The sequence below is a fragment of the Psittacula echo genome (genome assembly GCF_963264785.1).
Source record: "Psittacula echo genome assembly, chromosome: 3".
Lineage (NCBI taxonomy): Eukaryota > Metazoa > Chordata > Aves > Psittaciformes > Psittacidae > Psittacula > Psittacula echo.
In genome coordinates this window covers 30230265-30251390 of record NC_137736.1, presented here as the reverse complement: position 1 = coordinate 30251390, position 21126 = coordinate 30230265, and the positions used below count along the sequence as shown (strand labels likewise).

General features: G+C 41.9%; 2 protein-coding genes across 8 annotated transcripts in view; one reads left to right on the top strand and one right to left on the bottom strand.

Moving 5' to 3' along the window:
* Positions 1 to 499: 499 nt before the first annotated feature.
* Positions 500 to 9046, top strand: DONSON (DNA replication fork stabilization factor DONSON; the record flags this gene model as incomplete). The annotated part of the gene is made up of 10 exons (XM_080613291.1): positions 500 to 775; positions 1132 to 1215; positions 2613 to 2816; positions 3216 to 3394; positions 3949 to 4127; positions 4226 to 4349; positions 4478 to 4585; positions 5186 to 5384; positions 6061 to 6276; positions 6567 to 9046. The coding sequence occupies 10 exons, from the start codon at positions 500 to 502 to the stop codon at positions 6702 to 6704; spliced, it is 1707 nt and encodes a 568-aa protein (XP_080469417.1). The 3' UTR covers positions 6705 to 9046.
* SON (SON DNA and RNA binding protein) overlaps positions 6727 to 21126 on the bottom strand; it is a 43306-nt gene continuing 28906 nt past the window's right edge. The window contains exons 9-13 of one of the 7 annotated variants that reach the window (XR_013956432.1): positions 16253 to 16400; positions 12088 to 12156; positions 11883 to 11998; positions 9364 to 11343; positions 6728 to 9108 (exon numbers count right to left, since the gene is read on the bottom strand). Coding sequence is in view for 4 of the 7 variants with exons in the window: in XM_080613287.1 (XP_080469413.1) it covers positions 11185 to 11343; positions 11883 to 11998; positions 12088 to 12156; positions 16253 to 16400 (492 nt within the window). In the remaining 3 variants the exon portion in view is untranslated. The other 6 variants (XM_080613287.1, XM_080613286.1, XM_080613288.1 and 3 more) reach the window with 6 other exon arrangements.

Below are 21126 nucleotides of genomic sequence, written 5' to 3'. Positions count from 1 at the left end.
GTACTTTGGAAAGAAAAGATCATCTGCCTAGCATGGGCTGAAAGCTACTGCCTTTTCTTTGTGGTGAGGGCATGGCTGCCTTTCTCCAATATAGTCTGAAGTAAAAACAGCCCACCGTGTGCCCTTGCCAGTACCATGATTCGCCATCAGAACTAGTTTTCTGCAGTGTGCGCACACTCTCACATTCCACCCAATGGAAGCTGTGATCTAGCATCTGCACAGGTGATTTTTTGTCCTGGTGCAGCTGTGTGCCAATTTCCTCAGTGCCTGACTGGAGAGGCATTCAGGCTGCGGTCAGGATGGATTCGGAAATGCGTTTTACGGTTTTTAGCAGTAACCGGGTCACCGCTAGGCGCCCTCGGGGGGGCGGAAAATATGGCGGCGGCCGCCGTGTTACCTTAGTACCGCCCAGGGGCGGAACTCTCCTCTCTTCGCGCCAAGCCGGGACATCGGCTCCCGCCCGGCCGCTCAGCTCTCATCAGCTCTGCGCCGCCCGGCCATGGCAGCGCACACCGTGCCCGGGTACTCGCCCGGCTTCAAGAAGCCACCGGCCGTGCTGCGGCTGAAACGCAAACGGCTGCGGAGGAGCGAGCCCCCGGCCGCCGCCGCTCCCCCGCCATGCGGCGCGGCCCCGCGGGGCTCTTCCGCACCCGCCCGCCGCAACCCGTTCTCCAGCCTGGACAACGCGCCCCGGGCGGCCGGCACCCCGCAGCAGCTGGAGCGGGCCTGGAGGCCACAGGGTGACGGGTACCCCTCGGCAGCGCCCTTCTGGCAGGTAGGGCCGGGACCGGGGGATTCTCTGTGGGGCCGGGGAGGCTCGGGGTGAAAGGGGAAGGAGCCTCCGCGCTGGCGCCGGCAGCCATAGCCCTCAGCCGGCCGCGGCAGCCAGAAGCCCGCTCCTTTGGGGAAAGGCAGCCCCGAGCATGGGGCTTCCCTGGCTCTGTGCACAGGCAAGACCGAACCATTGCACTGCTCTTGGTAGGCGCCTTTCGATCGCACCGAGGGTGGGTGTTTGCAGCTTATACGTGCTTAGCATCCCTCCGGGAATTTCACTGCAGGAAAGGGGCGGTTTTATAAATTACGAACCTGGTTCTGACTTTGTGCTGCATCTCACGCTTCTTTCTCATTCAGTTTTTAGAGCCTGTTTGTGAAGATAAACCCACCAGGAGAGGAGCAGAGCCCTGTGAAAGAACTGACATCCTCACCCTAACCGATGTATGAAATAGCACGTACCGCTTCTGAAATGGTTTTTAGTTGTTCTCAGTTCACAAAAATAGCTGAAATTGTTTAATTCAATATTTGATGGCCCATCTCTATGTAAAGTGATGTACTATAAAATGTCAGTGTTCAAGAAAATGCCTTAAATTGCCTTGAGATTTGCTGTTCCGGTAACAGTCTAAAGCCAGCCTGACATCACTATTGTAGTTCCAGTTGGCAGAGGTTGTTGTCTTCTTCCAGTTTTATTACCATGTTCACCATAATTCTCCTGTTCCTTAGTTCTATATTTTGTTGAGATTAAGCATGTTCTTCAAGGTGATGCATCTCCTGCGGTCTTTTATTCAGCTGCAGAAAGGGAACAAACAACTTCACTCAGCACACACAAAAGAGAGAATACTTAAGAACCAGTCTTTGAAAGACAGTTTTAAGCAGGCAATGTCTAACACAGTTATAGTTTCAGAAACTGAAGTTCAGACTAACTTGGCAGAACAGAAAAATGACCTCTCAAAGAGAACAAACCAGTGAGGTTTCCTGTATCCTCTAGGAAAAGTGTCTGACACTAGAGTCACCAAGAGAGGATGAAATTAAACAGTAACTGGTTTGGCATGGAAATTCTTGTCTTCATAAACCTCAGGCTAAATGGTTGAGGTTTTTGTGTTTGGTTGGTTGGGGTTTTTTTTAGTTCTTCATCCTTTTATCTGTTGCTAGTTCGTAACTTTTGGAAAGACTCCTGTGACTGAAAACCTACTTTTGCATTTATATAAGCAATATAATGCTGTATTTGTAGTAGAATCTGTTACTGACTAAAATAATCATTTGAGTATAAACTATTACTTTGGTTCTTCTGTGAACAGTGAAACTCTGAGTAACTTAGAAATCCTGTCTGAAAAAGCGTTTTTGTTTTAAGTATGTGTCTTAAATTAATGTGTTTCCTTAGGAGCAAAAGGAGTCAGGCATTTGGAAGCTGTGACTGCCCCATCCCTGGCAGTGTTCAAGGCCAGGCTGGATGGGACTTCGAGCAACCTGGTATTGTGGAAGGTGTCCTTGCCCATGGCAGGGGGTTGGAACTAAATTACCTCTAATGTCCCTTCCAGCCCAAACCAGTCTATGATTCTTGCTGTGCACTGTATTGGACAAAAACAGGAGACAGCAGGTTTAACTTGTCTTTTTATAGGCTACTAAACTCAAGATGTTCCATGTGATAGTTGCAGTTCAGTATCTGGTCTGCCTGTCAGGAAAGGTATATTAAATTCACAAGGGAGGAGACCTAACCATGCTAAAATATAAATAGGTAGCTACATAGGTTGGTTTCTTGTTTGTTGGTGGTTGTTCGGATTTAGGTTTTTATTTGTTTGTTTTCTAGGGGTTAACTGATGCTATTTCTGTTTTATAAGGACCTTCATTCACCTGCTGCTGTACCCGAAGTCCCCTCCTCACCAAAACATGAATTTCCTGCAGACTGGAGTATTAAAACGCGACTTCTATTTATGTCTTCACAACCTTTTACCTGGACAGAACACTTAAAAGCACAAGAGGAAGCTCAAGGATTTGCTCAGCATTGTAGAGCTGTAGAAACAAACTTGCCACAGAGCATACAGGTAATACGTAAGAGGGTAGCTTGAAGCTCCAGCTTTAGAAAGGAGACTGTACCTTTGCACCTTTCTGTAAATGTCCTGGCAGTGAAGGCTTGATTCTGTTTTATTTTCATCTTTCTTACATTAAGAATAAGGCCTACTTACTAACCTAATTCCATCTGTCGTTTTTACCTATAGCAGCAAGCAGTGGTGAGTGGTCTTAAACGACCACTTAGAGATTAAGTTAAATCTTAAACTGTGGAGCAGCTGCCAGTTGCTGTCCATCTTTCTTCAGTCTGCCTTATTCACAAGCCTGGGATTTTTCTGTTTTAATATCCAATGTAATATTTCTTTAATCCTTCACTTGCAACACTGCCTGAAGTGAAGCATTACTGTCCTCACCAAATACTTTTTGACACCTAGGAACCAAAGCTGTCGACAGAACTGCGTTGTGCCTTTCAGCAAAGCCTTGTTTACTGGCTTCACCCTTCGCTGCCGTGGCTGCAGCTGTTCCCTCGCATTGGAGCAGATAGGAGAATAGTTGGAAAGGCCAGTCCTTGGTCACAGGATGAAGGCTTGCAACAAGTGCTAATGAGTGACTGGTAAGTGGAATCAAACACTGTATTTAGTAAGATTCCGATAATGAGCTTTTAATTAATGTAGAAGTTCTTTCCATTTTTGTTAGAAAGCTTTTAAATTTATTTTTTTCCTTCTAGAATACACATTATTTTGAGGATCAGATTAAGGAAATATAAGACTAAAGCTAACTTCTTGTGTTAAATGCTCCTCTCTGATCCTAGTTGTTAATCTGGGTAGTATTCCGTAAATCCAGGTTGCCTCTGAGGCTTCCTGTAAACCCATGTCCTAGAAAGCTCATGTACTGGATGAGCATAGTGCTTGCAAACAGGCTGTGTTTTGGAGGAGCGCAGCTTCCCAGATGCTGAGCACATTTGAAGATCTGGCCAATCATTCAGAGTGCTCTCAAACCCATGCAAAGTACACCCACTACCACCCAGCCAGACCTGTGCAAAGTACACCCACCAACACCCAGCCAGACCTGTGCAAAGTACACCCACTAACACCCAGCCAGACCCAGTTGGGTATGTCAACAGCCAAGGATTACCTTCAGTCACAGAAACCTTTTCTTCTGATGCAGGTCTGTCAGCTTTACCTCTCTGTACAATCTGCTCAAAGCCAAACTGTGTCCCTACTTCTACGTATGTACCTACCAGTTTACTGTCCTGTTCCGTGCAGCCGGTCTTGCAGGAAGTGATGTCATCACAGCTGTAATTTCTCCCACAACTAGAGGTTTGAGGGAAGCCATGAGAAATGAAGGTAAGGTGAAACCAGTCCAACTAGGATTTGAATAACTGATAAAGTGCATTGGCTGCAGCACAGAATCATTCATTGCTTGTTTTCCTCCTCTGTTCAAGGCATAGAGTTTTCTTTACCTTTGGTAGAAGAAAGTAAAAGCAGGAAACAGAAAAACTCTGAAGTGAATTTGGAAACAGACGGTGCCGACAGCCTCGAAGTGGACAACAGCATGGAAGGTGGAGAGTATGTATTACATATGTTAGGTCTTCCACAATGCTAGAATTCAAGGGTATCTACAGAATCCTCAATGTTCTATTTGGAAACCTTCATAAGAAGTGTTGCCCACCTAACACTGATTCTGTGTTTCCCAGAGAGCCAGCTCCAAGCGATGATGATGATGATGATGAAAGTTTCTCTTGGCTTGAGGAGATGGGAGTCCAAGACAAGGTTAAGAAACCAGATGCTATTTCTATTAAACTGTATCCTTTCTGTGCACATCACTGTGTATGACAGTGGAAAACCGTGCAGATGTTACCTTTTTGTGGTATAGATTTGAGTTTTGTAAAAGCTCTTGAAAGCTTGTTTCCAAATACCAATCCTCGTATTACTGCATAGCCAGGGACTGTGCATGTCTTTTTTGTTTCTTTATGACAAGTATTTCTAGATGCTTTTCTTGAAGGAAAAGGCAGTGTGAAAGAAAAGGGTGTCTGTTCACATATGCTGAATTTACACTTGGAAGTAGTGTGGCATAGCAGGGACAAAGCTATGGACTGGGACAGCTTTTGCTGAGAACCTGTAGGTGTTTCAAAGGGACCAATGAACTCCGTCGTCTTCTGGTTCCGTCTGCACGTGGGGAGCACCTGAGGTTTTAATAATGAAATCAGAAGCCTGGCTTAAGATGCTGTTTAATATTTGAAGAACAAATCTGGATCAGTGTGAAGTTTGGTGGGTTTTGTTTGTTTTAACTGACTTGACTGCTCAGAGTGGCATCTTCTGGAGCTGCGCTGCTCCAGTTCTAAATTGGGTGCATTGATGCTTTTCAATTCCTCATGGTTTTCCTTTGACTTCAGTCAATGCAGTCGTAAGGATAATCATGAGGTACAGATGGATCACAAACCCCAATCCCTTGCACTGGTGAAAGGAACAAACACATTCACCTTGCTGAACTTCCTGATAAACTGTAAGAGCCTGGTGGCTGTGGCAGGCCCACAGGCAGGGCTTCCGCCGACTTTGCTGTCCCCTGTTGCTTTCCGAGGTGGAACGATGCAAACGCTCAAAGTAAGTCACACCACTGTCTCTGTTTTCTAATAAAGCAAGTTGTTTCTTCACCCAGTAGATCAGACACTGGTTTTGTAGTTTCGCTCAGGTACTGCAGAGTAATTTTTGTTGCTACAACCCAAGTGAGCATTTTGGCTGCAATACAGACTGCCTCATAAGTCTTTGTCCACATTGATCTGTGCTGCTAAACTGAAATACCCAAGTTTCTGTTCTTCATACCCTGATAAGTAAGGGGTTAAACAGACTTCTCAAATGCTAAAATGGTTCTTAAAATGTTCTCCTGAGATCTTATGGGGTCTCCAGCTATCAGAGATATTGCTTGCAAGGAGGGAGCCTCTTAAACCATGGCTCTCCATCTGTTACTGTAAAGAGGTGGTGGGTACTAAAGGAGATGCTATTCATAGAGGTAGTGCAGTCTTCACCCACCAGAGAGCAGTTCACACTGTTCTTGAGCAGTTAATGCTGTATAGCATTCCCGCGTATCAGAGTCAGTACATTTTAGGAGTTCTTAGAAAGACAGTAAAAGCCTCATGCTCATGTATTGAACAGTAAGTTGACAATACTGAGAAGTATTTGGAACCTTTAATGGGACTTTAGCATTGCAGTATTGAAATAAATTAAAATTAGGGCTTGATTTGGTGTGTCAAGAACTAATCCTACGTGGTTTTGTCCTCAGGCTCGAAGTATAAATGCCAAAGCCAGGGTTCGCTTGGCATATGAGAACATATTCAGCCTGGAGATCATGGGCCCCGTCATGCCTCATTCTCTGCATGCACTGACCATGCTGCTCAAGGCTGCCCAGAGGGGAGCATTCTCTGGTGTATTTTATACGCATGAGCCAACTGCAGTGTTTAACACTGATCTTGACGACGCATGCCCTGCCTTGAATGAGGTAAGGAAACTAGCACGGACAATCTTTCCTGTTAGGAATAGTATCTTTATTGCAAACTGTAGGACACAGAGTGACATAAAACTTTCCCTTAACACATGGGTTTACACCCAACTACTTGTGATCACCACCTGGCAGTCCTCAGGGTTTGTCCCTCCCTTAGAAATGGAATAATCCAGGAAATCAGCTTTTCTGGAGATCCCCAGAGGTACACAAATGAACATTAAGAACTGCAGGTACTTCAAACAGAAATACCTGTGCCATGTCCCTCTTCTTCATGTAAATTCCCACAGGAAATGGTACACAAAGATCTTCCTACATGTGGACTGCATCCCAAGACTTTGGATCAACTGAGTCAGCGTCCAACATTAAGAAAATCTTCCATCCGATTTCTGGAGATGAAGGATTATGCTTACACCTGGAAGTCCTAGGTACGCTAGTCCCATTTAATGGGAGAGAATGCTCTCAAGCATGCAGTTGCTGTATTTTGTTCACGTGCATCTACACAGGCAGCACCCATGTGGTACCAGTAGGGATACGATCTAGTTGCACAACACAGACAACTCTCGCATAGAACACTTCAAACAACTTCTAAAGGAAATGAATGAAAAGGCCTTGGACATCTGCTTTTGTATTTTAGAAAGCCTTTTTTAAATAAAACTGGATAAAACATGATTATGTTTTTTTGGTCTGACTTGTGTCCAGAAGGTCTGTACTCCTCATGTCATGCAGATGTGCTGCAACTGCTCTGTGTAACCATTTTGGACATGTGGAATTCTTAGCACAACCTTCCCCCCGCCCCCTTCCAGGACGGCTCACAGCACCTTGCCAGGAGCTCAATAGCTGCACCTTGGTATGTTGCACCTCTTGCTTTAGAGTGAGCCTGCTCCCAACTCCACAAAGACAGATGAAAGCTGGACAGACACAGCAGTGTTCTGGCTGCAGCAGGACTGGATTAAAAGGTTTTGATTCCTCAGAACTGCTGGGCATAGCTAGCTGGTATTCCCATACCCACACTCACATTAAAGCTAACTAGGCTTTTAAAGAGCCACTTGTACAAACAAGTCAGAGGAGTAAATAGCTGTGCCACCTGTGAGAGACACAAGAGCCAGAAGGGGGCTGCTGATCTATGTTCATAGCAATAGTAGCATATGAACAGGCTGAATTCAGTCTGCTTCACTTCAAATGAGAGCTGTTATTTATGAGGCGTGTATGTCACTTTTTACACAGCTATTAGGTGATCAGATCTCAGCAGCAGAAAACACTAAAGCTGAAGAGCAGTACGTAGAACACCATCGTGCTTGTGCACTCCAACATCTTGAATTCAACCAGTACTTTGCACAGAAAACAAAGCAGTGCTTGGGCCATGTGCTGAGTTACCCTTAATCTTCACTCTGGTGCTGTTCTGCTCACCACTTCAGAGCAGGGATTCTAAAACAGCAAAAGGAAGCTTCATCCAGGTCTCACTTAGCTTCCCTGTTGTCCCCAGGGGTGAGCCCCTCTGAAAGCTGTTCCTGATCTCAGAGCCTACAACCCAGTTCTGAAATGGGCAGTATCTTCCCAGTCTGTGCTTGAGGAACAGGCCTACAGAGTATGTGTTAGCACATGGAACAAGTTACTGAAAACAACAGGGAAAAACAGTTCTGCAGTTGCCTCTATGGGAAGGTAATTTTAATTGAGCCAATGCCCATTTTGTTATGTGGACTAGAGCCTGTCTGTTGCTAACTACTATTTGTTTCAGTTTGTATTTTCACATCTAGCATGCATGTAAAACATTTTTGAATTGCAGTTACATTCTGGTCGTCTGAAACTGTGCAGCTTCAAAGATCTACAGCTGAATTCTTTATTGTGTGCTGTAGTGCCTCCTGGTACTCTGAACTGTTGGCTTTCACTCAAGAGATTTATCTGCCCTTTCAGCAGCATGCGCCCACTGCTCCCAGCGCATACTTGGCACTAGGGAATATTCCCTAGAAAAGCTCTGGCATCAGCCTGCCCCACCTACAGGTATGTTCAGTACGTACTAACTACCATTATCTCAGGCACATGTAGAACAGCGAGATTTATTTCATTTAACCTGTCCAAATGAGTAAAATTTCATTAACCTGTCCTTCATCTGGGAGAGGCAATTCCAGCTTTTCCAAGGTACAGGCACTTGGCCTTCCTGCTCCTCCAGTCCCAACTACTTAAAAACTACAAATGGAAAGAATCCAAAGAAATTTTTCCCGTGAGAGCTGGCTACAAGTCCTCAGGTGGCTGTTTCTAAGGGCTCCCCTCTTGTGTGACAAGGAAGGTGCAGAAGCACCTTCAAGTGAAGTTACTTCTAGGGAAAGAATTCTACAGAAAAAGGAAATCCGGCAGCCAGAGCTGGGAGGAGTCACAGGCTAATCCCCTTCAAGACAGCTCAAGTGCTGCATAAATAACCAGGTTCCAAGAGAGTGTTTCCTAGTTGTTCTTTTTAATGTATCACTACTTATCTATTCCTGCATGCAAAGGACACTCAAACCAATTCAAATTTACAGATTTAACAGACGCACATCGCTGCACTAGCTTTAGATCCATAGATCATCTTAAACAGCAAGGAATTAAACTAGAACAGAAACCTCAAAATAAAGAACTGTCATAATTAGGGCATTACAGACCTTAGTTATCTTTTTTCACAAGTCTTCCTTAAGACCAAAGGTTAAATCCATGTACAGTACCACATCTTTAAGGCGTGAAATCCAGAACTTTCCTAAATAGTTATTTTTTAAATGGAGTCTTCAGTGGGTCCAAATTCATCTGCTCCTTGCTGCTGTGCAATGACATGTCTTTACATTATACATGGGGAATACAGACCTAAAAAAGGCAAAGCAACAAGTACAAGAGATTGTTATGTTCCCAGATGTGATGCTACACGGCTGTGACACCAGCGCTGACATGGACACCACGGACAGAGTGAACAGAATGATCAACATCTCAACTGCTTCAGCTCTATCGAACCAGACATTTACACAGAAGTCTGATTAAGAGCTGCTCCCACATCCCCCATTAATTACCCTTAAGTCGTACATCAACAAGCCAGACTTGAGCTAAGACTGATACAACACTCACTTCTCCTAGGGTGGATCCTTCCACTGCTGAACCATCATATTCTTTTTATACACACCTTCCAAGTAGTGCAGCAAATGCGGCGAGAAAATCTTCAAATATTTAGTCAGAGACTGAAGGCGAGAAGCCAAAGGGAAAAAAGTTTTAATTACAGACAATTACGTCCATGAAAATTAACTTAGGCCTAGAGTGCTTTGACAGACAAGTAAGGGTCTTTATTTTTTGGAAGTGGGCAGTCGACAACCAAACACCATTTCTCTGCTGTACATAAGACATGACCCTTGTCCCTTCAGGGCACAGAAAGACACCTTGCTCCTTAACAGTTGGCAGAATACACACAGGTCATCTTACTTTGTGGAAGAGGTACTAGTAATTCTTCACCTCTGTGTTCTTATTACCATGGCGAAGCTCACACACTTTAGGCCTGAGCGCAGCCTTGCTGTGTACAAACGGTGTTTTGTTCCTATCCCAGACGAGGCTCTGCTCAGGGGGTATAATACAAAGAAACCTCAAAAAGACTTTTCTGAAATAAGCACCTGAGCTGCAGAAGTCCATAAATCCTGGCAACCTGATCATAACTCAGACAAATCCATCCAGAGGCGTGCAATGCCCTTTCCAATCCAAAGTGATCACGGCTCAAGTACTAACACTTCTTAAATTAAAAGGGGAAAAAAAAAAGGGGGGGGCAGGAACGTAAAAGAAGGAAAAGCTTTGTACATCCTCTCCCTTGTCAAACTGCCCAAACTCTGGATCAGGCTGTCTCCTTGAGGGCAGAGTACCATTACGGAAAATGGAAGCCCACGGAATTAATTTGGTAATACTCCAAAGCAACCAGAAGCGACCCTGCAGCCTTAATAGTTATTGGTGATCCTCAGCATACTTTTACACTGCGCCCTTCTTCCACAAGTCAACTTGGCAGACACTTGAATTACTGCTTACTGATCAGTGATTATGAACTTGTGCTGCTTTTATTGACCAAGTTGGGTACAACAATTTAAGCGTCATTCTAACCCTTCCCTCCCCCCCCGAATCCAGTTGTAGATTTGTTAAGAGTTTAAAATTCACATTAACCACAAAATCATACAATCAACATCAGGCAGTGTGTTAATTTGTTTGGAATAGACAACTCCATCATCTCCCTTCTTAGAACATGCAGGGAGAGTCACCTTCACGTCACAAGTCTCACGGGATCCACTGCTGGACTTCCTGCCGTCCCTTTGAGTGCATGTCTTCTGCCTAAATCACGTACATCCTGAGGCATGGGCTGCGGGGCCAGCTGCAGTGCACCACCAAGTCCAACCCTGGACTGAACACAGACAGCAGCCACGGTGCTAACACTGTACAACAGGGCTACCACCACGTGCTTTCTCGCGGGGCTGCGCGCTGCCCGGTACCTGTCCAGCAGCATGTACCAGCCTCAACTGGCCATGACTTTCACCAGCTGCCGGCAAAGTGCACGGGTAGCTTTACCGAGACCAGGGAAAACTGCAGCATCATACAAAACAGTATGAAAGTGTTAACATTCCGTATCGAAGAGGAATCACATGAGCTTTAAAACAAGGGTTTCAATTACTGATGCCTCCAGAGTCTGTCGTCTGATTTAGTCATTTAAGAAATAATTACATCACTAATGTAAACAATATAAACATACCAAAAACTAAGTATGATTTAAATACATTTTGATGGTACAAAAGAAAAACCTGAAGGTGTCTGTACAGTTTTTACAACGTGGGAATTGCCAATGTATTTACAACATGAAAGGGCAAATACCATTTTTGTGCAGAGTAAAATTATCTGAAATAATGTCAATATAAAAAACAATATCTAGCGGTGTGAGGCACTCCTAAACATGGTGGTATTAACCATGCTTTCCTTTGGTACAAGTCCCATCGCCTGGAGAGCTGCAGTTGCTGCTGTGGCTTTAGCATGCTTCTTGTTAAGGCTGGCAAAAGTAGGCCTGTATTCATTTCCATTGACTCTCACCTGTTTATGGGAAAAGAAAGCATTACAAAGTGCCTCTTAACCACCGCTCTGAGGCAGCGCTTCGCAGCTCCTCCTTTAAGCACCTTCCCTACATAATCCTTCTTAGGGGCAGTCAAAATCCACCCCTGGGGTCTGTAAGCACCATCATTTCTGAACACCGACTGCTGATACAGGGTATGATGTGAAAAAGAAAGCTCATGTTGTAAGATAACTGAAGGACAAACCGATCTTGCTCGCTGCCTTTACAACAGTAAGGTTCAACACCATGCCTGCAAGCAAACAGCAAGAATATGGTACCACATGAGTCAATAATTTTACTAGGAAGTGGAACAGTGTTTCTTGATGGATTTACAGACTAATGAACTTCAGAGGTCTAATCTGGCCATTACAGAAACACGACTTAGAAATTTTAGCAAAGACACTGCTCAGCAGTCCTCAACCATCGTAAGATGATTTATATGTTTATATGCAAATAAAACCATGAATTTACATCACATTTAACAGAAAGACCAACAGCAAACAAAGAAACTCACACGCACCTTAAAGATAAAATGTTTGCGATGATCAGGCCCACTATCATCCACCAACACAAATTCAGGTGGTGACCATCTTCTTTTGTTACAGATCTCCATCAAAGCAGAAACGGGATGTTTACCTTAAAGAGAAAATGTATTTGAAATTTCAGTGCCACTACTCAAGCCATCATTTTAAACAAGATTGCTTTGAGAAAAGCAAGAATCTCACCTGAAAGATCCTTCATCACAACATAATGTCCAGATCTCTTCTGTGCCTTCTCTCCCACAGCAACAAGCCCTATACAAAACACAATAAAGTTTACATTTCTCATCCTCACCCGACTTCTGTATTACCAGCAGTAAAGCAATAACATGTACTCAGTGGAGGTGAAGTCTGAACGCCATTCAATGGTCTTTTCAGAAGTCTTCCAAACCTCCCTTTCATCCAACTTTTTTTCCCCCTTCATACTTACTACACATTACACTCTTCTCAACTGCTCTAGTAAGACACTGAACAAGCCAGGTAGTAGAAAACTGAGTAGTATCATGCAAGTCAGGAAACACCTGGTTTTCAATGCCCTCTTTGGAGAAACACTGAACAAGAGACAAGTTTAAGAACATTCTCTCCTTCAGTCTTTTTGTGCAACCCAAAAGCCATCCGCTACTGTAACAGTTTGCTTCTGACATAACTGAGCAGTTGAAGCATTTCCACTGAACAGTAAGAAGTGTAACCTAGCACATCCTTTTGCAATACAAGTAACACAGCACCATTCTGATGTGCTTTCTTTAATTTATCAGTATTCAAATACTTATCCTTTAAGTGCAAATTCACAGCCCAGTTTCCGTGCTTTCAATTGCATCTGAATATAAAATAGCAGAAGAGTGTGCAACTGGGCCACAAGACAACACAAAGAGCACAAGTGCCAACGAAAGTCACTGTGAAACACGGAAGTTGAACATTTTTCTTTTTGAAAGCTTACAAGAATAAGAAATTAAGCGCAACAATTGCTAAAAACGTATCAAATGCCAGTAACCATGCCATGCTCATATAGTGACTCAAGTTTACTTTACATCTTTACATGCCATTGCCTTAAATACCAAAAATACCTGCCCAGTTTTCAGTTTCTCAGACTTCAGTCCTTCAAACACTACTTTGTTTCTTACCTCTATTTGTTTCTGTTCCTGGCTCTGGTGAATAAGGACAGGGAGATACTGCAATTGTCTCCAGTTTCTTCCTGTTCCCTTATGTTTTTTTGGCTGGCATTTTGATTTGGTTTGCGTTTGAAGAAAATCCTTCTCTCCTTACCAGACTGTCATCCTAATATTCACGCAGCTCCTGAGTAAGGGCTTTTCAGGTGGTATGAAACCCTCACAGACAAGAATCACTGAAACAAGGTTTATTTTTCTTCCCCAAAGATTTCCAAAGATTAACCAAAGATTTCCACCAAAGAAAAAAAGCTCTTATGTCATTCTCTGATTAATATTGTGTCTCCCTCACTCGCAGTCACTGACACTTGTCTTCTGCATCTTGTCCCTGGTTACCTCAAGAGGGACTGTCAAAAAAGCAGTGGACTCCGCCAAGCCCCACTGATGGGCCAAGGTTCTTTGAACACAGACAACCAGCAATTTACTGGCTGATATCAAAGCTCAAGGAGGGTTTGGCTCAATGCTGCCTGTGACACAACTGCAGATCTTGCTCAGTGCCTGCGAAAAGCAGGGTCTAAGGGAAAGCTATGACAAAGGCAGACAGACAACCTTATGGTTCGTGTCCTAGTGCAGCCTACTGAGTAACTGAGCAAACTGCTTGGTCCTGCATCTAGGAATAGTATTTTATTTGGGGATGAGTTCTGAAAACGTGGCAAAACATTCCTTACAAAACAAAACCAGGATACTTAATGTAACAGACAGATTCCTTCTAAAAAATCCTGATTTGCCTTTAAACCTCTGCAAAAAACTTAAAAACAAAAACCCTACTTCTTATGCATTTAAGCATCAAAAAACTCTGATGTTTGAAGAAGCTTTTCAGCTACTCAACACAAATGTACAAACACTGTTCAGCTGCTGCTTTGTAATGCATGAAATACGCAGCCTCTTCACAATGCAAACTGCCTCCCTGTATTACAGGCTTGGTTGGCTCAACATTAAAGATAAGTTTTTATCAACACAGAACATGTTCACAATTTTTTATTTTGGTGGAAATGATCAGATTAGGTTACATATATGATGATAATCAAGTATTTAAAAACAGTTAAATTCAAGCAAAGCACAGCCATCACTAAGGTTATCTCTGTTTTCAGACAGAGGTATCACAGGCCAGGAAGAGGCATCCTTTAACTCCACTAAATGTTTTTAACTGTTACTGAAGACTGAATGTTCTGAAGAAGAAAGAGCAAACTCTCTGTTACAGAATGCCCAGCACAACAAGGACCTGACCTGTCTCAGGCTATAGCGCTTGGTGCTTGAAACTTTGGTAACAAATTCTGCAGGCACTAAGGAAATTTGTATTAGGAACAACATGAGGATCCTGGGACACACTAACTGGAAACCTGAGCTGCAACATGAGCTATGTCTCACCAAAATGTTTTTAATGTTCAAAATGTTCACAGGTTGTGCAGCAAAAATGCCTCTTTCATGTGAGGTAGAAAGGAGCAAGCAATATGATGAACAGAGCTAACCCTTCCCTCCTCACCACAAAAATCCATCACCATGTTACACAGGCTGTTTGAGAAAATAATACTGACACTGTTCTCAGTTTCTTCTCTCTGACTGCTATAAATCAAGCCAAGCTGAAGGAACTCTTGCCAGCACCGAGAACTTTCCAAGACAACATCTACAAAGACAACAGCAGCTAACTAACAGTAACAAAATACTTGTCAAAAATGATTTTCTTGGCAACCACTCTGTCACCAGGTATGTTTTTTTCCTTTCTTTAAACAGAGAGGTTGCACAGAAGAAAACCAGTGGAAAAGTGAAGTCCGTATTACTGTGTTCAGCACTTTTGAGACTGTTGCACTTCTCCATTTATAAAACCCACATTATGCTGCTAGAAGGTCTTTAGGATTTAGAAAGCAATGAATATTTTCATAACATAGGCCTTCCTCATTTTCTACCTCTTTGTGCTTAATATTTCAATGTTTAAACTGTATTTTCACTGCTAGTTGTCACCTGAGCAGTACTGAACTACCTCTGTATTAAGAACTATCCTGATGACACCTAAAGATTCCTCCAGCAGCATCTCTGCAAACAAACTTCACAACATCTGCATTTATATGCTTTGTTTTCTTCCAAGCTCAATCACGAGTATTGATAAAAAATTACATAAATCCGTAATTCAAAGTATTTTCATACTTTGATATTAGATGTGATCTATTTAAAATATTAAAGTTTCCCAGTTGGAAAAAACAAATACATATTAGGAGAACAACAGATGCAACATGTTTTCCTGCAGTGTTGTTAATTTTGCTAACATGCCTAATAAATCTTGAAATTTTGCTGAAATTATGAATCTGGTATTTAAAATGGTTAGAACTTGTATTGCTGATGAAAAATTTCCAAAAACATTCACTCTGAAACGAGAGCTCTTGCTGATTGTGCTGGCAAGACAGCCAGCCATACAAACCACGCTGCCAGGGCCTCAGGAGCAGCATGCTGCCTGCAATTAAAAGGAGAGTTCTCTTGCATCAAATGAAACAAGTGCAACAGTTCTCCACTTGTGGCCGTGGACTTTGGATAAAGAGGAGAAGCAGAAAAGACTGCTAAAAAAAAATAATCTTTGGAAACAATCAGTCCAACATCACTGTAGTTGGGCAGAGTTTCCTGCAACAGGATCAAATGAGGAGACAGAAAAGCAAAGACAGCAGACGGACAAAAAAGGAAACAGAATCCCTTTGAAAGACCTGAAAACATCAGTGTGAATCTGCTCCTGTCAGGACTTCAGCTGAAAGGCAGCGGCAAAGCCAGCTCTGTAGGTCTCATCTCTGTCCTCCACCCCAGTTTAAAACTGATCTAGTCAATCTTCTATCCAGCCCCATTTCTGCTTGAGCCACTTCCTCTAGACCAACCACAATGGCTTTTCCACAGTTTCCCTGTCCCATGCCTTCTCCACGCATCCAACTGAAGCACATCCCTAATTTACTGAGAAGCACTTTCAAAATGGAGGGTGTTGGTTAGGGAAAGTTAAAGAACATGTGAAAGAGTCCACAAGCATAAGGACAAAGCCTATATATACAATCCAGGGCATGAAAACCTAGTACCAAAATCACCTACACCATTCTGCTAGTTTTTCCAGTGGTGCTGTACCCAGAAAAGGGCTACTACTTCTAAGTCATTTTGCCCGTCTCCAAAATTGACATGAGAAGTTTATACTGCCACAAGACATGTAAAGAAGGGCTTACCTTTCCGATCTGTCTTAAAGTCCACCATAATTGGCTCAACGCTGCCTTCTTTGTTTTTCCCAAGCCCTTCTCCTTCTCTCCAGCCCATTTTTCTCATCAGCTGAGCTCCCATTCCTCCAGTTACAGGGGCTGCTCTTAAGAACTGATCCTATCCAGAAAAAGAGAAGTAAAACAAGTCCTGAAGTTAGCACTGGGGTTTTAAAACCTAAGGGGGAGCTTCCAAAAAAATGTTTCTAACAACCTTTCACAGACTTAATTAAAAAAAAAACATACACCTTAGCTTTATTTACATTAACATTTGGTAGCAACCAGAATTCACGCAGACACACGAGACACAAATCAATATTTGCAAAAAAGAACAACTTAAGAAAATCCTAACGTGATCCAAAAGTGGCAAGTGACCCTCTGCAGACATATGTATTTAATAAAATGATAACCGTCCATTTTTAAACACGCTACTTTGGTTCCAATGCATCTCTTCTCATCTCGCGAAAGGAGGCAGTGTTAACTGTTTAACTGGCAACATGTGTGCCAAGTGTACCTAGTTACTGAACAAAATACAAGCACATTTAGTAATGACATTCACAGAGTGTTTAGGCGTATTTTAAATATATATATATATAAAAAAAAAAAAGTTTCCCCATTTTATTACACAGCAGTTGCACATTCAAGTTCTACTCTGAAAATCCACATGAAACATACAGGGTTTTATCTTCTTTCTTTTTTAAAGGCGCTTAGCCACACAGTTTAGCATCAGTAGAGAAGTCTTCACATTCTTTCAAATCATCATTTACATAACAGCTGTTAAATGGTGAAAGCTTATAAACAGAAATCTTAAAAATCTGTTTTGATGTAAAGAACTTTAAAAACTCCTTAAATGTTTACGTACCTAGGCCTCGATGGCCGCAGTGTTGTGAATAGTAGGGCTGGCATTGACCGTGGCAAGAAGGCAGCTACAAGGATTTGACCCTGAAACAAGTTTCCATATAGAGGGGTGAAAGTTCACAGGTTATTCTGTGAACTATCAACTCTCTTCTGCCCCCCCCGCTGACCCAAGTAAGTAAGTCAATCATTTCCATCACAGCAAAAAATTGCTTGCCTTAAAATATACAACTTTACACACTGGCACTGATAAGTCCATCTGTTATTTCGCATAGTAGGTTAGACGATACAATGCCTAGTATCTCTGTGAAAATGTTACTTACTATCAAAGCAAATTAATAGAACATTGTTTGGGGTTTTTCTTTTTCACTTTGAGTTGTGCTTGCAAAAGTAAGCATTTCCCAGGTTTGGACACAGGACTGATAGGTCCTTGGTTTTGATACATACAAAAAGAAAACCAGAAGTCTTACTTTTGCAGAGACTAAGGATATCAAGGGGATTTCAAACTGGCAACTGACACACACTGAAGCATGTGTGTAATCCCCATGGTGTTAAAAAAAATTTTAAAATAATAATAATTGTGGAAGACTGTGGCAGAACTTCTCCAAATATTTCCCTATTAAACAGTAAACACCTAGCAATTATGTAACCGGATGCTGCATTTAACAAAGCGGTCTGATGGAAGAGAGGCTACATGCACCTCTCCAGTTCAACTTCTTTTCTGATTGGTGCAGACCATGCAGTGTGTGTGCGTACAAAATCAGTTTCTTCGATATGAACTGCCTCAATCTATATACCTAGAACGGCTTTTACTTACTTCCATTTTCATCCTCCCCTCTCTTTTCCAGGAACCTCTCATAAGAAAAGGGCAACCTTGCCGAGAATGATACAAACCCCAGTCAATGTCACCCTGGGTTCCGATTCCTCTTTTGTACCTGCTTTGCAATGATAGAATTTTCAATATAAACATCTGTTTCATTACCACCAGCATGTATTCAGTTCACAAATGGAAAGACTGCCATTTCTGGATGAGGTCATTTTCATGTTACACAGCTTTCTCATCACACCTGTAAATGTACTAGTAGTACATTTAGTAGTTGTGTAGAAAAGAAAGACCAGAGCCTAAATATTGCTATTCTAGTTAGGAATCAAAGCCCTGAGTTCCTACGTAGGAACTACCAGAGTCTGAATAAAATTCCAAATCTTGGAAATAAAAAGCCTTCTAAATCCCGAAGTGTAGTTTATTAAAAACACCTCTTCTAATGTGTGAATTCTGAGCCCTATCTGGCAACTTCAGCAGGAATTTTTCACACTGTGCTGAGTCTTAAACATGTACAATAGAAGCAAGACAACAAGGAATTAGAAATTAAAGACTTGTTTCATTACAGAATAGCTGTACTTGTACATCACACTAGAAGGCTAAATGAAATAATTCTCCTAAATGAGAGGAGCCAGAAGCCCACTTTGATTCAGTTTACTGAAGAAGAAAAGAAGGCTTGCAGCAGGAGGAAAGTGTTCTTTCAGTTTTGGTTTAGTTTTAAATAATAAACTGAACATAAACTTCTAATGTCACCTGTACAATTATATTATCTTTAACTAAATGCAGTGACAGACAACTTCCCTCAGCCCATGATTTGACAGAGTATGGGTACAACTAGAGCTGTGTTTGTAAGTACATTTGAAAATGTAAAAATTGCAGTAGAAATGTTAACAAGAGCTGGAACAAGATCTAAATTTCTATTCATTTTTAAAAATTACAAAACTCTTTAGCAGCTCCATACCCTTGCAGATCTGGCCCATAGGAGGATGTCCAACTGAAGGGTATCTAATGCAATAAACCCCCATACAACAAAATAAAATAAAAATTTACAAAATAGTTGCTGTCTTTCATTCACTAATCTCAATTTGAGTAAGCCTGCGTGAAAATTCAGTACGAGATTTCTCTCTATCTAAACTCCATGGAAGGTCAGCCAAATAAAGCACACTTCCATTCTGCCAGTAGATGGAGACAACCAATAAACCACATTCTTGTGTCAACACTTGCTTTAAAAAGAAGGCTACACAGTAAAACCTGACCACTTAAGAGGGTTTTTTAGCAATTTAAAAACTATTCCTCTTTTAAAGCTATGTTAGAGCAACACCTTTTGGGGAACACGAATGCCTGAATTAGCTTTTAATGGTTTACACAAGCCAAACCACACACACACACACACACGCATGCACAAAAAGAAAAAAGAATCACACATGAAAGATGACTTTACACTTTTTTTTCTGAAACACAATGCAAGTTGGACAGTTGCCATCATTTAATTGCAACAGCTGTCTCTGGGAAAAGGATAGTACATAGCACTGAACTAAACAATTCATAAAACAGCACCCACAGCAACCAAAATATTAAAGCCATAATTGAGAGATCTTAAAATACATCATGAATTTCTCCTCTGTAAAAAGAAAATACTCATTCCTTCCCACACTGCTGACATGCACTAAAATATAATTTGTGTCATAAGGTTTATTTCTTTTGGGCAATAGTTCATTAAGCAGAAGACAACAAAGCCTTACAGGCACTTGGTGGACAGTTTCAACTATAGTACAATGAGCTGTCTTAAAGATTATTTTAAGATTAACTCTGAGAAATTCCTCTAAGCCAAGCACCAGAACAAGCATCTACCCTTGGCAAAACTCTTGCAAAGTAGCTGAATCTTCCATTAAATAAACTGGCACTTAGGAGCAGCCACATTCCTTCTGCAGTAGAAGAGGAAGAATACCTTTCTGAAGAATGCTATCAAATGCCTTACAAAAACTATACTCCTGAAATCCTGAAGCAATCAGCTTCCGGATTTCTGTTCGCAGCTTTTGCATACAGTCGTAGAAAGCAAGCTGAGGATGGGGGGAAAAAATCCCAAAACATTTTGAGGGTTGAACAGGAAGCCAGTCCAATATAGCTAACATAGTTGATTGGTCTTGCCACATGGCCTTCATTTCCAATGAAAGCTCATGGTGTCATTTAAGGCAATAGGAATACAAGTGGCCTTGTGAGAAGGTCAGCAGTCCTTCTGCAAGTGACAATCACAAGACTTAGTTTTACATCCATCTTTAGCATGAGTTTGCTCATCTGCTGTAACCATGGAAGAATGGAAGAATGCTTTAACTTTTCGTAACTTTAGCTACACAGAGTACTCTAATGGTCATAGTAAAACTGCGTGTCATGCTTTAGCCCAACTGGGTGAAACAGATCTCGGGCACTATCCTGTGTACATAAAACACTGCAGAAACCTTGTTTGGGGATAAAGTTTAGGTGGGAGAATTAAGCTGATAAATCCAGAAACAAGTGGTGAAGTTTGGGAAAGTCTGAGTAAGCACATTTCAACAGAATTTGCCTGGAAAAGGTATGTGACCCCTTCCTCTGATTTAACATTCATTCAGCAGCATAGTGTATTTGTAAGAAAACACCAAAAAAATACAAAAAAAAGAAGCAACCTCCAGAAGAAGTCAGTCATATTTGTGAACTGATTACACCAATGACGATAAACTGAAACAGAAGCCACTTTTCAAAAGAAAAAGATAATACTGCTCATAAATCTGTTTTCATGATACAAGAAACCTAACAACATATTATTCCTTTTTAAGTACTGTCAGAACCCTGCACATGAACATCATGAATTAACATATGACTTAGAAAAACAAACCATACTTCTAATTGGTGTGTCGATCACTCAAGTATGCCACGTTAACCACTTTGGTAACTAATTCCCTGAGAACTTTATTTGAGATTGAACTGAAATTGCAAGCATATTTTGGTTTGAGTACATATTACCTTCTCCAAAGTTATTTTTAAACAAAGAGTAGCTGAAATCCACGAAATGCAAAGTGAAGACAGCACTTATCAAAACAAGTTCCCCAAGTACTTTAGTTTTTCTCTCCTCCTGACACTGCTCTTCTGCTACATCTATCTAGGTTTGCGATTATCTGTCAAGCACAATGTCTGTACA